General features: G+C 37.3%; 1 protein-coding gene across 1 annotated transcript; it reads right to left on the reverse strand.

Annotated features, from left to right (window-relative positions):
* Positions 1 to 32: 32 nt before the first annotated feature.
* Positions 33 to 13,230, reverse strand: LOC134666892 (eye-specific diacylglycerol kinase-like). The gene is made up of 3 exons (XM_063524198.1): positions 13,141 to 13,230; positions 2,422 to 2,574; positions 33 to 773 (listed from the first exon to the last, which is right to left on the reverse strand). Exons 1-3 carry the CDS (start codon positions 13,228 to 13,230, stop codon positions 33 to 35), a joined length of 984 nt encoding a protein of 327 aa, XP_063380268.1.
* Between the last annotated feature and the right edge of the window lie 5,768 nt (positions 13,231 to 18,998).

The raw sequence follows: 18,998 nt of genomic DNA on the forward strand, positions 1-18,998 counted from the left end.
TGTATAACGTCAGTTGTTATGTAAAAGAGAACTCACCTATCATCTTCGGGGAGAGCAAGGTCTGGGACCGGGCCGACCGGCGTCGGCGGCACCTGAGAGGCGGCGGACGTCAACGCCAACGCCTTGTACCGCGACTGCTCGGCGGTCGGCAGCACGATGTCCACCGAGCGCGAACGCAGCCCGTTCACCGGCACAGTCAGGGAGTTCCCCGCACTATTCAACTCCTCCGCTCTAGCACCGCCGGAAACTTTAGAAAAACAGGAATCCACGGACGCGGCGCGGTCCCGCTTCAATTCCGGCACGGCCAAGTAGATGTCGTGAACGGGGGAGTCTTTGGCGGCGCTTTCTTCTGAAGCGCGGACGTTTTCAAGCGAGTTGCCGGTCGGTTCGACGAAGAACGCTTCTTGTCTCGATATGGAGCGACGCCGTTGCGGAAGTATCGGCGGCTCATCGATGGGAGGCTGTAGTTCGAACGACGGGGCGCCCGGCGCCGGCGGCGGTGACTGCGGAGGCGGCGGCAGGAGGGTGCGAGGAGGCGGCGGCGGGAGGAGGGTGCGGGGAGGCGGCGGCGGCGCCAGCAGCACGCGCGGCAAGTCCTGCTCGCTGTCGTCGTCGTCGTCGTCGTCGTCCTCCGCGGAGGAGGAGAGTGCCAAGCGTTCGGGCGTGAGGCGCTCCTCGCTGCGGCGCGCCAGCCACGTCTCCATGTGCCGGCAATGCACGCATAGCGGCGGGGTGCCCTTCCCGGAGCGTCGCCGGGACCATCGTCGCGGTACCTGCCGCACAAAAACAACGATTCAAGATACGAAATTTTCCTTGAACTTAAGTAGGTACAGTCACGTCTAAAAATATCGATACGCCCAAAGTGCCAAAAATTTCAAAATTTACAGTCAGAATTTGGTATGGAAATAATTGCTTTCAGTGTACTTGCGTAAACAAACGCTAACGTATACGTTACTTTGTGTAAATATCTATCGTACCACTAACTACACCGTAATTATTTACTTTGATAAGTTGTATTCAAACACAGCAAAATTATTCCAATCCAAGCGAGTTCTTGCGGTAACCGTGGTTACAAACCGAATTAATATATGTAGTTGAATACTGTGAGTTGAAACGTAGACTAAAGCAAATAGATGTTCCAAACTTTAGTTTAAAATATTCTCCAGCTGCCATTTCCTTAGGCTTGAGAAAACATTTCTCCTGTTAGTAAGAAGGAAGGTTGAACGAAACACAACGCCAGAATCCTAAATAGCGACATGAGTTTAAGTTACGCATTGGATCTTTGCGCTCTCTGACGTTGAAAAGTCATCAACAAGTTGACCACTTTTATGAAACCCGTATAAAATCGCAGTTAGAAGTTATTCGAAACATGCGTTTGTTATTTAGCCGTGACCACTTCAAGTCTACAGATGTGTAACAAGTAAGTTGGAAAAGTTCTCGCAGGAAACTTTCATTTTGAATATTAAGTATTACAAGGTAGGTAGGTACCTTGTAATATCCAAATTGAAAGTTTCCATTGTTGTGATTTGTTTATTTTCCGGCTTATTAATATTATCCTTTTAAATGACTTATTTTTTTTATTACCTATGAATTTCTGTCATAGTATCACTGAACCCCTAGACCCAACCAAAGATCCCTATAGGTTCCTGGTCTGATTGTCAGTGCAAAAGTGGCACTGAGAGATCACAAAGAATAAAATAACAAATCTAGATTCAATTCGTATTATTCGTCACCTATTATTACAATCTGAATAATCCATAATGCTGAGTGCCCGGCGGCGCATTTTGTAATTTTAAATTCAGAATTATTCCGTTTCAATTTATAGCATATAGCATAAGGTTGGCAAAAGACACATTATACACTTAGATTAAACCTTGTACAATAGTATACTGCACACTTATAATTTATTAGTTATGAAGATTATACATAGATATAAACGCACCACCAATTCCCTCAAAGACGTTCCGCTGGCATAGACCGGCTATGTTATATATGAAAATCTATTGCCGGTGCCTCGCACGCGCAACACTTTGTTTCACAGTTTATCAATACGAACGTAATAAAAATATTTCCTGGGATGTGTAAGGGTCAGTTGCACGAAACTGTTCGTATCGTTAAAGAGTTCGCTAAATTTTTACTGTTCCGTACAAAACTTTGTTCACGGAACACTTATTATGTATGGAAAGTGTCATAGTAAAGCGCCGGGGCCCGCCGGATGACACTGATCAGATGGGCTACCGCGAAAACAGAAATTCGCAAATTACGGGGATCTTTCTCTTTTACTCCAATGAAGGCGTAATTAGAGTGACAGAGAAAAATGCCCGCAATTTGCGAATTTCGGTTTTCGCGGTAGCCCCTCAGTCTGTCAAATGTGGTTGGTGCAACTGGCCCTAAGTGTTACTGATAAGCCGTTACATTTACCTCTAGGTGTGTCCCGGAGTCCTCGGAGCCGGCGGAGTCGAAGGAGCGGCTGCGCGCGCTGGTGCTGGGCACGGCGAGCAGCGCGCCCGCGCTGGCCGCGCCGCCGCCGCGCGCCGCTTCCAACTGGATCTCATCGAATGACGCCGACCGCACCTGCGTACACGCACGTACACCGATTAAAATACGCTATAAATGCTAACTAGTTAGTGAAAAACTATTTTCTTTTGTATAGCCTATATACATCCCACTGCTGGGCACAGGCCTCCTCTCAAGCACGAGAGGGTTTGGGCTATAGTCCCCTCGCTAGCCCAATGCGGAATGGGGGCTTCGCAAAAAAACTAAACTAAAACTATAATAACTAATAAGTTTCAGTCCATTTGTACAATTTTTCGCTAGAACCACAGATGCGTCACAATTGTCACAAACGCTCAGCTGTGGAGAATTACCAAGCCAACTATGCATGTTCGACAATAGCGGAGGATGAAGCATATATATATTTTTTTAGATGACTAACTCTCAGGGAGGAGAGAAGCCTTCTAGTCACAGAACCTAAGGTAATAAGAAAGACTCTGGGACCCGTCAATGGCAGGTGAAGTATACGAAAGAATGCCGAAATAGAGCAATTGATGGCTATCTGAACCGCCTAATAGGTAACAAGTGAAACCAAAGCACGTCGTCGAAAGGATGGGAAAAGATCAGGCAGTCAAAAAGCATACTTGGGTCGACCAATTGGACCTTGTATAGTGATGAATTAATCAAATTAAACACAAGTACGAGTACCTACATTCACCTATATCTACGTATACATAACGCGTTGTTCTTTGATGCCAAGGTGCAATACCTAAATATAGCACTTTATAAGTCGAGCGCTTGAATTAGTCCCGAAGTCCCTATTGTTCTCGTATTGTAAGACAATCTGCGATTATTGCGATGCCAATTCTTATCCGATTCAAAATAGATCAGATTTGATTGAGGCCATATTTATGCCGGCTTTCTTTAGGGGTGGAAATATCTTTGTCATTGACTGATCAATTTGAGCTCTTTCACTTTATGCTCAACGTTTTTATACACATTACGTAAATTAGATAATTCACGAATTAAAAAAAAGTTATTCTAATTCACCGGCAACGTTAGCCAGACGTCATTGACGGGGCGTTTAGCTTCAGTCTGCTCCGGGCGCTACCAGTTGTATTAAGGTATGTATGTATTAAGCTGTGATAAACTTACGGACCTAACATCTAATGTTTAATATTTAATGCTTAATGTTTTTTTTGTTCCATGTGTGCCTTAACTAATATAAAAAACGGGGCAAGTGCGATTCGGACTCGCGCACGAAGGGTTCCGTACCATAATTAAAAAAAAAAGCAAAAAAAAACGGTCACCCATCCAAGTACTGACTACTCCCGACGTTAAAAATCTTAACTTTAACTTTGGTCAAAAATCACGTTTGTTGTATGGGAGCCCCATTTAAATCTTTATTTTATTCTGTTTTTAGTATTTGTTGTTATAGCGGCAACAGAAATACATCATCTGTGAAAATTTCAACTGTCTAGCTATCACGGTTCGTGAGATACAGCCTGGTGACAGACGGACGGACGGACGGACAGCGAAGCCTTAATAATAGGGTCCCGTTTTACCCTTTGGGTACGGAACGCTAAAAAGATGCATTTATTTCGGAACTACCCCGATGACATAAAAAGTGAGTCATATTTTGAAACATTATTTATTATGTATTATAATATAGTATAGTAGATATAAGGTTTTACGTCAGAATCACAGTTTTCTGACCAATTTTGAACCTTGTTGCAATAAGATAAAGCCTAACGACTGATCAGGTAAGTGTGTTGCGGGTAGTACCTTCTACACCTAACACAGTAGATTAAGAAAGAATGTTCAGGGCTACCGTTCGCCAACAAACTGTCTTGCAGTTTGGCGATAAACTATGTGTTATGAATTAAAAAAAAAACACATTCTTTTCTAAATTCAGGTTTTAACAAATATTTAAGTAAACCATTGATGTATTGTTCTTGAATGTAATAAGATTGACATCGCAAGGTAAAAATATATAGCTTATAACTTTCGATTACAATCATAAACGGTCACTCTCGACTCGATAAAATTTTCGAAATAAGCCCAATCGATACAAAGGTGTACAACTATCCTTTTTTGTAGCTATATATATTTTTACAAGAGGAAACAGTCGAAAACGGAACCAACGAATCAAAGTTTTTGTACGTAAGAAGTGCCAGATTATATTTAATTCTAAGTAGCCATGGACTAGGTACATGTAAATATAGTTCTATACATACATACATTCTAACCTCATTAATTTTTATTATCCATTCGGAGAACCGACAGCTGTTACCACATTAACGATGGTTTTATTAGCGACAGAGAGCCAATTTACTCACGTATTAACTATTAACCAGGAGTCAACCGTAGGTAATACTATAAGGCCAGCTTATTAAAAAGCAGTAAAAATAAGTACCATCGATGGACAACTATTTTAAAGTTTTCCATCAATCTTTGAGTAGGTAGTATAAATTATTGACAAGTAAAAAAGCATTCTTTGTAAGATACATATCTAGACTTAGAAATTACAAAGTACCTAGATATGACAAAAACCTCAGGGGAAATAAATCATTGATAAAGGTATTGTCTGAAAGTCGAACTTGCTCCCCAAGAGTTCCGTAATCATAATCACACATTCATATTTTTTCCTTAAAATCAACTTACGCTATTGGTTTTCCTGTAATCTATGAGTAATTAACTTTTTGCTGTATTTTTTTATATTAGGCCCAAAAGTATCGGAAATGAGTTAACAATCAAAATAAATAATCAACTTAAATTGTAGCAAAACTAAATCAATTTTATTTAATACTCCTAGACGCAACGATTCCCTATTTCTTAATATAAATAAAATAAGAAATAGTTGAACAAGTTGAAGTAGTAAATTCTTGGGCATTTTGATTGACTCTAATCTAAATTGGAAGCCGCAATTGCGAAGTTGAATAATTCAATTGGACCAATTGGTTCAGGTTGTTTGCTTTATTGAGAAGCTTACGGGAGAAAACAAAGATTGAACAGCTTAAGACGGTCTACTCTACGCCCTCATGGAATCTAAATTGTAATATAGCATGGGTGACAGTTATCAATAAGTATAATACGAAAAATGATATCTGAATCTGATGCAGAAAAAAAGCTATCCAAATTATAGTCAGAATACCACAGCCTTTTAGAAAACATTAAACAATCTTGACTGTGCCTTGCCTTTATATTTTAGTTCTGCTATCAGATCTAGTCAAAAATTAGAGGATTATCATACATTATGCGTTTAACATCTTACTCATCAAAAACGGATATGAGAATAATATAAATGCCTAAACTTCGTCCGCGTGGAATCTTATCTTCAACATTTTACATCTTTAGTACATATAATTTTCATATCCAACCAATGTTGAAATTAAGTACTTTTCTTTTTTAGCATGTTGTATGAAGTTTCAAGTCAATTGGATTTTGATGTTGGTTGCTGAAATTACTTTTCTTGTATTCTCATAATTAGGTACCTATGCCCTTATACAAAGATTCAAGTTCCGCGCTCGAAAAAATGTATGATATTCATATAAACTTTCAACCCCGTTTTCACCACCATAGGGGATGAATTTTCAAAAACGCTGAAATGAATTTTCTTGTATTTTAATTTAAAACGTTTTTACAAAGTTTCAAGTTCCTTGCTTAAAATAAAAATTGCACCCGCAGACGAACTTCCATCCCCTTTTTAACCCCCTTAGGGGTTGAAATTCCAAAAACGTTGCAATCACTTTTTTTTTGTAATCGGCTATTATGCCTTTCTAAGAAGTTTCAAAACCATTTGTAATGGATTCAAAATTTCAACCCCTTTTTAACCCTGTTAGGGGATAAATTTTACAAAACGCTGAAATTACTTTTCCTGTCTTCTAATAATATCCCTAAATACAAAGGTTCAAGTCCCACACTTGAAAAAATGTTTGATATCCATACAAACTTTCAACCCCTATTTCACCACCTTAGGGGTTGAATTTTCAAAAACGCTGAAATTAGTTTTCTTGTATTTTACTTAATAATATATCTTTTAACGAAGTTTCAAATTCGTAGCTCAAAAGAAAACTTTAACCCCATACAAACTTTCATCCCCTTTTTAACCCCCTTAGGGGTTGAATTTCTCAAAATCGCTTCTTATCTCTTGTACACTTTATAAATGCAATCTAGTGTGCAAATTTCAAGTTTCTGGCTTTTGTAGTTTCGGCTCTGCGTTGATGAATCAGTCAGTCAGTCAGTCAGTCAGTCAGTCAGTCAGTCAGGACACTTGCATTTATAAATATAGATAATTAGTAAACGTATATGCCTACATGATAAATAAGTTCAATATTTCCTAAATGTAAAACTTTTCTATAAATATTTTTTTTGCTTCTTTTCGCTTGGTTTATAACTTTACAGGAGTAAACCAAGTAAGGGGCATATGGCACAAAAGTATATACTCTCACCCGACGAAGAACTTTTACTCAGAATATATACCACCACAGATTTCAATTGTTATCATCTCAATCAACATTTCATTTCATCACAGGCCTTTGCATCTATGGCAGGCGATTAAGCATTGATGTTTAGACAACGGGTTTGGTGACTGTGAGGCCTTTATATTAAAAAAAAAAACATGGAATGTCGTGAAGTCAAGCCTTCTCGGAATTCAATAGTGCTAATGATTCTGATGGTGAATGCAAAAAGATAGTCAAAGGTAATGCTCCTTCTTTATCCCGTTGCCAATTTAAGGATTAGCACAATTCTCGCAATGCTGGTACATGGCGATATAACGTTATAGGTATAACGTCAAAAGGTGAATGACCCTCCTCAGTTCAATCATTCCACTTGTCGTATTTTGCGTAAATACGAACGGAATATAAAGACATTTTTTTGAATTCACTGCATCGCTTTTGTTTTGTTTCGATGGACAAATGTAAAAGTATGTACTCGTAAATGAGCACCGTATTGAATAGTTATTTACGATACAAGTGCGAAAAAGAGGAAATTCGAAACGAGTGGCGATAAATTAAAACACGACCGAAGGGAGTATTTTAAATTGACACGAGTTGCGAATTACCTATTCGCACGTGTATCGTACAACGTTTTACAGTACATATGGCCCTTTAAACTTTTGACATCGCACGTAAAGTGCTATTTTACGCACTAGTGCGGAAAAATAGGACCATATGTACTGTAAATTATTTTACTTAAAAATGCAATGCGAATAATCGTCACAAAATTCACAAGTAGAATAAGCTCCGCTTTTAAAATTGATCACGATCTCGAAAACTCCTTTTATTTAAACAGAACACAAGTATTTATGGTAATAGTCGCCATTAAACTTCAAGCCAGGATAAAGGCTGATAAAACGACTTTTTTCCTGACGTCGGAAAATTGTAATTTGGCTTCAAACTAGTTAAACAATTTTCTGTACCGATACAAAGCGCTGGCTTTAGTTTTTTCCTGCTCACCGCGCAAAGTCATAATTTATCCATGAACTTTTAAATTCTACATTTACATTCTCAATTTTAACATTTTCTCTTTTTCCTACTCATTTACTTGAGTAGAGTTGGACCAAGAAAAGTCTGCAGCGGATTTGATAGCCGACGCAGTGCAAGTGTCATTTATGCGTCATAATTTCATAGAAGTTTGACGTTTAAAATAACACGTGCACTGCGTGGGCTATCAAATCCGCTGCAGACTTTTCACGGACTGACTCTAATAATATAAGGTGTGGTTTAGAAAATCGCAAATGGTAAATTTTCTTTATGTTTAATCTTATCATGACTTGATAAGATTAAACTTAAAGACTAAGAATAAGATTTTATTGCGCATTTTCGGGGTTTGCCCCATAGTAAAAGTGGTTCAGTATAACCTTCATATTTATCCTTCAAAGTATGTTCAGACATAACAATCCACTCTGTAAAACCCCATGGCGGCGGGACGGGTCGAATTTTAATATTTTAATAAAATAATTTGAATTTTTACCTTGTTAGTTTTATAAATGTTTGCATAGAATTTATTTTATTAACGCGTTTAATTTTCATTATAACCTGCTTTTCTCAGGTACCTCGCTTTCGTTTTGCCCTAAATACCTTGCAGGTTCTCTACTAGGAAACGCTGAAGAGGCCACTGAAGCGTAGCCCTTTACCTTAACAGGATGTATGTTGGAACGGATTCAACTATAGGGGCGAGCTGCTAACCGTCTGGCGAGCAAATGCGACGAGAAGGAGACCAGTTCTGTTTTCAATTTGATAAGGTTTTAATCTTATTACGATATACGACATTGAGTCATGTCATTTTGGGGGCCCAGCCAAGACTGTTGATGGAAAACGCCAATCTAACTTAAAAAGTAATGTATGGACAAATAGTCACGTGACTTTTCGTAGCATCTGTCATCCCGATATATTTTTTTCTATTCGTTTGGCATTTGTCGATGTATGATTGTTATCTTTGCTAGACCCCCAGTCATCTCACGCGCACCAATAACCTTGCGACTACTGGTTGCATTTTGTAAGGACCAATTAGAGTTAGCAGCTCACGCTCATTGGTCCTCACGAAATGCACTCAGTAGTCGCACGCTGACTTAAATAAATGTATCAAAATAATTAGGGTCCGACCAAAGTTTCGGTTTCTGTTTCGGCAGGATTCAGCATAAATATCACGTTTCAGTCGAAGGTTCAGTGCTTCAATGTCGAACTGATACTGACCGCCTAAAAACTGGCGAACCTTTCGGCGGCGTACGTTTTTAGTGTTCCGTACAAAACTTTGTTCCCGGAACACTTATTCGAATTGAATTTGGCTAGTTTTCTATAATAATAAGTGAAAAGTTGGTGCCTGGCTGGCTTGTTGTCTAAAAAGAAAGGCCATCGTTATTTTTTCATCGATGTTAACACTTCTATATCGGACACTAAGAATGAAATTATACGAAAAATAAAAACCATATCAATTTTATAAAACAGCATCGGCCTTTATACAGGGATTGCAGGCTGTTTCAAAGGCAACATCATAGAAGGACCTATAGATTACCGGAATTGCAGAATCCGTTTAGAAGCTTTGGAAGTTTCTGACAGGCAAGGCCATGAAATTGTATGTGATAGTTGACGAAGGTTAGTGTGTGGGGTCCTGTTTTGGAATGAGTAGGTAGATAAAGAGCCATTGAGCAAGGTTGGCATGAGATATTTGATGGACAGTGAGGCCAATTACTTAATTGAAGGGATGTTTACAAAAACAACATAACTGCTTAGAGCGGTTGACACTTTTTTATGAACATTGTTAATTTCAGGTGTCAACCAGTGTGGTCATTTATGTTGTTTTTGTAAACATCCCTTCAATTAATTCCGACATCAAAATGATATCTAAGTCATCAATGCAATCGATTATTTTTTAGTTTGTAATTGAGTATTACGCTCAACACTGAAAGAACAAGGTAAATGAATGAAGAGCAATCATTTGCATTGTGTGCGTGTCTAAACATGTAGGGGAATATCTAAATAATAATATGTAGGTACTAACAACTCTCAAAAGGTTCTTCACATCTAGTCATCGTCACAAAGGTGCTTGGCTTGAGCCATGTTTGTATTTGTTTCTCGAAAGGACTTTTCTTGCAAAGGGAAGTTATTTATATTTGGTTATCTAAGGGTGAAGAAAGCCACAAGAATGTTAGGACAAAAGCAGACTTGGTAAGAGGGACGGTTTTCTTCCCTATACCTTCTAGCTTCTGAACGCAACTTCGTCTGCGTGGGATGATGATGATGATGATTCGTAAAAACTATCCTATCTTCGTAGGTACCAAATTATACCTAAATCGGTTCAGTGGTTTAAGCGTGAAGAGGGAGGCAACAATCAGACAGAGTTAGTATTACATTTATAACGAATATTAGTAGTGATAGTATGTGAATCTTTTGTTCTTATACTTAACCGAATCCTTGTGTTATTGTGAAAGATCGATTTCGCACTTGTGACACCGCTGGAGTACCTAACAAGCGTCCTTAGACTGCGGTGACCGCTTACCATCTGGCCGGACCTGAACATGTTTGCCACCATCGTGGCAAAAAAAAGTTACTTAGATAAAGTGGTTATCTATCCCTACTCCTGCGATGGTTAAGAAAATAAGCGGCGCTTTAGAAAAGTCGCTCCGGGACCGATGATTATAAAAGATTTATGTGATCAGTATCCAATAAGCAACACAGGTGTGCCAGAGCCGACTGACGTTGCGACGCCGACAGCCAGTCAATATTGCGAAACTGGGTCATTATATTGAGGTACAACACTGCATCTTCATGCTTGATTGATTAGATTAATTTGGACACATATAGGTATGCAATAAATCACGTTATTCAACATATAGTATTTTGTGTTAATGTTTAATCTTTATTATTCGGAACTTTTGTATGAATTACATTTAATTAATTAACATGATTTACATTTCCTTTTAATAATAATTGTATAATTAAACACGACTTTTATCATAAAATAATACTTTATTAAGATAGTTATCCTCTGAAGATTCCAACTGGCCCAAACTCTACCTACTAGGTTGTGGTTCGATAAGTTAGATACATCTGGCTGGATGGTCCCTTAACGTTTCATTTTCTTTATCAGCGATGCTTCATCGCAGCTTCCACATAAGCAGCACGTACATACGTGTGCACATAAGTACATGTTTTGTAAGTCTGCCTTCATATAATAGGCTTACTATAAATGTGAGTTATTTATATATCCGAGTAGCTCGATCTACTTCTTAAATTCGTTTGTTCTGCGTAGAAAAATTCCCAATAGCATTTTTTCCCATTTAAAGTTTTATTACACTATCGCTTTTTTCCCCAAAGAGTAATATGTGACGTCCCACAGGTAAAGGTACCTTATGGCGGTTGGCGCTTACGCTATTATTAACGCCGTTCCAATATTATTGCGGCGCTATGCGACGTAAGCGCCAGCCGCCATAAGGTACCTTTTGCCGCGGAACGTCACATATTTTCTCGATAGTTAGATAGACACTACAAGTCAAAAGGTATCTGTCTGTAGATTAGGTTCGTTAGATAGCTCCAGATGCCCAAAAGGCTAACCGCCCAGAAATAGGAGCTCCGTGTATTAAGAGGCCCATTTTAGATAGGTATAATACGTAGGTATAATAGTTGTATGTCGGTTTATTAAGAGAGAGGCTACTTACATAATTTGCTCAAAGAAGACAATAACGGATACTGATCAAGACGAGTAAGGAACGAGTGATGAATACAGAATGTTACTAAACAACAAATGTGACGTTACACGGCAAAAGGTACATTATGGAGGTGGCGTGGTGTACCCTTATTTTATCGCCAAATTTTTTGCAGAATTTTGTTATACAGAAAATTATTCATAGAATAATCGAATCGCACATTTTTGTTACAATTAATTCTGTTTCTTCGATTATTCATTTCAAAGAAACATATTTTGTAATTTGATTAAAATTCAGAATATTTATTCAAAGATTTTTAAATAAATTAATAGACTGACTGTAGAATTATTATTCATTGAATATTATTGGGGCGACACTACAGTTCACAGAATATTAATTTCAACTATTATTATTTTACAAAATTACCTTTCACATACTCGTAGTATTCATTGAAATTGCTAAAAAAGGAGTTTAGGTTACTTTAGAGCTACAACTTCTAAGAAAACGAACCCTTGCTGGAAAAGTGGGTTAGGTTAGGTTAGAACTGCGACCCCCAAGAAAACGAACGGTAGCCAGAAAAGTGGGTTAGGTTAGGTTAGAACTGCGACCCCCAAGAAAACGAACTGTTGCCAGAAAAGTGGGTTAGGTTAGGTTAGAACTGCGACTCCCAAGAAAACGAACTGTTGCCAGAAAAGTGGGTTAGGTTAGGTTAGAACTGCGACCCCCAAGAAAACGAACTGTTGCCAGAAAAGTGGGTTAGGTTAGGTTAGAACTGCGACCCCCAAGAAAACGAAATGTTGCCAGAAAAGTGGGTTAGGTTAGGTTAGAACTGCGACCCCCAAGAAAACGAACTGTTGCCAGAAAAGTGCGTTAGGTTAGAACGGCAACCCCTAAACACGAATTCCTACCAGAGAAGCAGATTGCGTTTAATTAACGACTAAATAAATAAAATTCGACTAAATGACTATTCTGTATATTAAATTTTGGTGAACCGTATTTAAAAGAAGTGACTTTTCTACAGATCGATGATTCTGTGAAAAAAAATTACATGAACAAATTGTTTTTGAAACAAAACTAATGTTTTAAATTTTTGGTGAAACATAACTAATCCGAACTAAAATTATTTGAAGTAAATATTCTATGTAAAGATTATTTTGCGATTTGAAATTACTTGAAAAATTTTCTGTGAAACGAAAATCGGCAGAAAAATTGACGGCAAAATAAAGGTAAACCAGGTGGCGTTTACGTCGCATAGCGCCGCAATAATATTGGAGCGGCGTTAATAACAGCGTAAGCGCCAACCGCCATAAGGTACCTTTACCTGTGAGACGTCACAAATAAACGAATAAGTAATGAGACAAGCAACGATGATACCAACAAGATCAAAAACCTTAAGTAATAAACTGTTAAACCAGAATAGACGTCTTTTACGATCCTTGAAAGTTCAATCAACGTTTTAAAAGGAATTAGGGGGTAAGTTTAGTAGCGTTAACACCCACCTGCTTAGGCACCTCGAGGCTGCTCTGCGTCTTCATGTCGGCCGGCGTGGGCGTCTTGGACCGTTTGAAGGTGGAGCGCAGGCGCTGCATGCTGGCGCGCCGGACGGGGTGCGCGCGCGGGGCTCATGTCTCGGGCCTGCGCCGCGCCCGCCCGCCGCACCCCTGCCGTGCGCGCTCACCACTACAACAACTCACATTGTTTAGTAAACTATAGTTTAGCACAAAAAAATTGACGGTTTTAGGTTATTTATTTATCATGTGACATAAATAAATTTCACGCTTAGTGAATTGGGTGCGTATCGATGGCTATAAACATTTTTATTATAATATCAGTTACAATAACGCTTATTTAGTATAATTATTAAATGATATAACAACACTTAATATATTTTCATATGATATAAATTATAATTTTATATAAAGATTAATTGATCTAATAACATTTAGCATAACATTCTTCAAGTATAATGCATATTTTCTATACTGAATTTATGATATAAAGTTATTTCATCTAAAGTAGAATTGTTGATATAATGCTTATATAATAATACTTGTATAATAATTGAGCATTATATCACATGATCGTTATAATAAATGAGTGTTATATCAAAAGATAATTATACAAAATGATATGAAACATTTTAATAATATACCAAATGTATATTATACAAAATGAGTTATTATATTTTCTGAAATTATATTAAATGTAGTTATATCTACAGAAAATATATTAATTATTTTTATATCGATCATTACACACCCTAGTGAATTGAAGTTGAATAAATATAGCCCTAAATATTAAACTTGTGACGGCTTCTCCCAAGTAAAAGTCAGTCCATATTCTAAACTAGTTATGCGTATGATGTTTTAATATAAACACCCGCAGCGCACATCATACATACTTTACTTATGCTACAAAAATCACATATGTACGTACCTATTCGGATTAGGTACAGTACATTAGCTTAAAGCATAGCGATTTTCTCTTTTGCAATAGAACCTGCAAATTGATAGTAGGAATACTCGTATTGCAACACAGAGCGAACGTGCCAAAAATATACGAAAAGCTTTTATGGCTTTAAAAATACATACGAGTTAAAATGAGTCAGGAATTTTTTCCTTGTGCTAAATATTGTGACTAGGTAGGTAACATCGCCCACACTGTTAACTGTACATCGGTGGACCTTATACCTTTTGTAATAAGGTCCTCCGATGTACAGTTAAGAGTTTTATTTTATGAGCCATTTTATTTTATTTTAAGAATATCATACCATGGTACTCGTCCCTACCGTAAAAAAGGTAAACGCGTTTTCACTAAAACGGGTTTTAAGGTAACATATAATATATTAAGTCCATTTTTGCAACTATGAATTGCTAATGAATAACTATTTCCAACTTATGATTCTACATAAAAATGACATCAATCCATCCTGCGGGTTCCCAGGCTCTGACGGAAAAAGTACCTAAATGGCCCACCAAAAGTTTTGTGAAATGTTTAACTTTGTTCGCGTTTGTAAGGGTCTCCCTTATTCAAATTAGGCAGAATATCCTAATTTGATTAAATACCCTTATACCTCGCTACGTCTGGCAATCCTTATTCTTTCTTTTAAAATAAACTTATTACAAATTTTTGTTAATTGCGAATTTAAGTAAAGTTACGATTGCAGGTTATTTTGTTAGGGGGTTACCTACTTATCTACATTTACTTGAGCTAGGCACATAATAGGTATTAAAATGATACATTTCATTAGAACACTGCTACTTTGATCATTTTAAATTAGCTTTCAGACAAAAATATCTGTAGGAGTTTTAAATGTCATTGCTATCACAAAATAAGCTTGTGAGTAAAACGAAATCCCAAGAGCATAATAGATTGGTCGCCGAACCACAGCCCAAAACTATTCAACTTGAAACGAAAAGTTTATTACCTCAGCTGCGTAAACTTATATTGTAAAAGATCAAACATTATATTAAAAGAAAAAACCGGTCAAGTGCGAGTCGGACTCGCGTTCCAAGGGTTCCGTACATAAGTCCGGCTCACGCTTGACTGCACATTTCTAATAGATTTTCCTGTCATCTATAGGTAAAGTACTATTTATGTAGTGTTTTTTTTTCATGATTTTAGGCCCAGTAGTTTGAGAGATAAAGGGCGGGGAATAGTCGGACAGACAGACAGACGCACGAGTGATCCTATAAGGGTTCCGTTTTTTTTCCTTTTGAGGTACAGAACCCTAAAAATCACAAGGGAAATGCTAATTTTAAAGACGAATTTAACTTAATAAATTATTCTAAGTATAATAGTACAGTACATTTAGAGTTTTTAATGAGTGTAACAGAGATACACTTGAATGCGAACTTTACTGTTTTGCCTTGCTACAATTAGGCAATTGAACATTTCAATGACTGCCTGAAAAACGAAAACATTTACAAAGACACCTTGGCACAGTAGAATTAAACGTGTCATTGTTTTATTTTACGTGACTGAAACTTTGAAGTTTAGTCCCATTGCGCAATTGAAAAGTCGAGTCATTTTAAAAAAACCTTTTTAAATTGAAAAAGCCACTCAGTGTCCATTATTTAAAATCAGTCTGCCTCGAGCAGAACGGTAAATCGAAAATGCTCGTTGGTTTAGTTGCCCGCGGATAGCTGGCGCACTGACCATGCAGAGCATGATAGAGCATGTTATTCCTAGGCAGTCTTGCACGCTGGACACTGTTTACATAAGTACAAATGATATTTGTATTCAAGAGTCTCCTTTGTTCTAATGGAGCATTGATTCATAGTTGATCTTGGCAATCATAATATATTATGGAATTTTGGATATAATGATAAGGTTAAATTAAGCATAGATAAACAATTGAAATTATTTGGGTAGATAATTTATTTATAACTTGCATTTTTCCTCGAAAATAAGACATTGTAATTGAAAAAGTTGGAATTTCTACGGATGTGCAACCAACCTGTATGTTAGAAGGTATACGAAGTCATAGAATAAATATGAATTTTGGCATGAATTGTGTCCGATACAGAGGGTTCAGAATTTCTATTTTCTATCTTTATAAAAAAGCTATACCTACTCAAAGGATCTCAAATAAAACACTTACATGTCTTATATGAAAACCTAAATAAATATATTTAAAATATTATCTCTTTTATTCAACACTACCAATAAAACACGTACCTAGCTATACATTTCCAATACAACAAACGAAAAACCCCAGGAACACCGTTTTACGCTTACCTTCTCCGAAGATTCTGAAGGCAATTTCCTGGCAGTCCTTTATCTTTGTTCCTTCAGACAAGGACTCTATTATAGCATAATTTGCTCGCTAAGATAACCGCCAGCAACTACCTAATCATTTTATAAAATATGTGGCAATCTTTACTGCAAATTCACAATTTGCAGCATGCCGTGAAATCATTTTGTAGGCATGACATACTTTCTAATAAGTATATAACCTACATATAATTCGTTTAAGGGTCGGTTGCACCAAAGTGTTCGACGTTCGTATCGTTAAAGAGTTCGCTCAAGGTTCGCTCATTTTTTATGTATGGAAAGTTTCATAGTAAAGGGCCGGGGCGCGCCGGCTGACGTTGATCAGTCTGTCAAATGTGGTTGGTGCAACTGGCCCTAAATCAAACGTAAGTATATGAAATATGTATGTAGTATCAGCCGGCTTGTAGGTATACTTATATGAGTTATATTTATATGTATATCATATTACAGAAACTGTTTGCTGCCGCCTAAATATGAGAGCGGGATGATAGGTACGTCTAACTGATTGGCCAATTTATTAAATCTGTTTAGAATGATACTAAGCTCTTAAATGTGACGTTTTGTATTGATTGAAGTTTAAATCTAAATAGTTGTATTTTTGATTGCGTTAAATTTCATTTGTTCTCTGTTAATCTATAATCTGCAGATAAAGAACAAATTAATATCCTTTATCTTTTCAGTTTGTTCATCCTCGCAGTTTCACAAATAGGAAGGGAATGGTAAATTTTTGCATATTAAATACCTAACAATTTATATAAAATAATCCCCTTTTTTTTATCTTAAATTAATTTTAATAAATAGCCGATAACCGCCCACAACCACTAATCAACTTGCGAATACAAATGTGATTTTATTTTGTTAAAATAAGGATTTAATAGGATTTAAAATACAATGAAATGAAAAGCCTCTTTACAGATCCGGGCAGGAAGAGGGTAAAATATTTTTCTCTTCTATAATAATACGTATAATAAATCTTACATTTAACGTGTCACGGGCGTGCAAAAAGTTGTAGGTTGTTATATTCTTTGTCTGATTATTAAGGTGCGGTAGGGTAGGATCAGAAAACGGTTTATATAAAAAGTCGTAGCACTTTTTTGGTTAATTTAACCTTTTGGACGCCAATGACCGATATATCCGCACCGCAGGACTCCAAAGATCGATTAATCGGTCACAGACCACAGAGCAACATAGACCTACGTGCATATACATAAAGTTCAATTTCAGTTTTGATACTTCGGTGACGTGGCGTCTGAGTGACAGCTTTTGTGTTTGACACGGCGTCGAAAAGGTTAATTAGCAATCTTGAACCCATTCTCGAGGGACTATATTGATTCGATTCCTGAGTTCTTGACTTTCGCTCGATAGAAAAATATCACGAACTCTAAAACGAACACGAACGATGTCTAAAATGTACTTAGGTAAAAGTACTATAATTTTTTTGTACAAATTATGCACAAAAGCTAAAAATATTAAAATTACTTCTAAAAATCGGCATGAGAAGATAGCAAATGACTCAACCTATCTGCCGTTTTAATTTGGCAAACGATGTACCAAATACCCTGTATAACAATGTAGGTACATATAACAAACTCTACTCTTATTACTCAAATTTTAGAAATAAGTAATTTAATGACAATACGAGTGCCCTTTCAGTTACAGCAAAGAGAATAGAGAGTGGGAGTTTCTAATTCTCTTTGGTTAGGTATAGTATGGGGTAAGGAGTGTGGTCTTACCTATACCAAAGATGACCAAAGGTAGACAAATACCAAATATATGGAGTATCTTACTTATTTGATAGTTAAAACCATTTTCAAGAAATGATTAAAAATCCATAAAATGCTTCCACTTTTATTCAGTTTCGTGAAACACAGCGGTGTTATCTATTCGCGTCGCGGCTCGCGGCCGTCGCGGCCCGCGGGCCCGCGCCGCGCCGCGCTACATGAATATTTACAGGCGCCTGGCCCTAAACTTGCGGCATACTTGTCTCGCCGTGGAATGTTGGAACTCCGTGACAGGCACCCCTAATTTTATAAAATTTAACAATAAAATGTTGAGGTGGAAATTTAAAACACAATACTGTTCCTTTCTGGATATTTACATTATGGGAAACATTTTTACACAATAATATTATGGATATTAACTATAGCGATAGGTTCGAAAATTTAAGAGCCCATCAACGTGCACACTAGCGCCACTGCTAAATAATACTATCGATAGCCTAGGTCACAGTAGTAGTCATAGTAAAATTTGGTTGTAATAACAAATGGAAATCTGTGCACTGTGGTGGTACTAATTAAAATATTTTTTTCTCAGTAATTAGTTCGATTGTGTACTAGGGTAACATTATGGTTAATAGTTATTATACAGGGTGAAAAAATGGTGACTACGCTTGTAGGTATGGAGAAGCGGTCACGAGACATGGTCCCCTTTCCTCTTAACATACCATTCTTTTTAATTTACAATTGATCCTTTAATGCAGCGGTCGGCAACCTTTTAGCACAGCCAAGGGCCACGTAGCAGTTAACGAAGTGGTCGCGGGCCGCACTTTGTTAATATTTATGACTTTATCAGACATCGTCAT

This window comes from Cydia fagiglandana, chromosome 8, assembly GCF_963556715.1.
Source record: "Cydia fagiglandana chromosome 8, ilCydFagi1.1, whole genome shotgun sequence".
Classification (NCBI taxonomy): Eukaryota; Metazoa; Arthropoda; class Insecta; order Lepidoptera; family Tortricidae; genus Cydia; species Cydia fagiglandana.

What these genes read in the sequence shown, in the direction of transcription:
- LOC134666892 (XM_063524198.1), bottom strand. Translation starts at nt 13,230, where the DNA reads ATGCAGCGCCTGCGCTCCACCTTCAAACGGTCCAAGACGCCCACGCCG. An exon ending in GCCTCGAGGTGCCTAAGCAG is followed by an intron (nt 2,575 to 13,140) that starts GTGGGTGTTAAC and finishes GCGTGTACGCAG; the next exon opens with GTGCGGTCGGCGTCATTCGA. An exon ending in ACTCCGGGACACACCTAGAG is followed by an intron (nt 774 to 2,421) that starts GTAAATGTAACG and finishes TTTGTGCGGCAG; the next exon opens with GTACCGCGACGATGGTCCCG.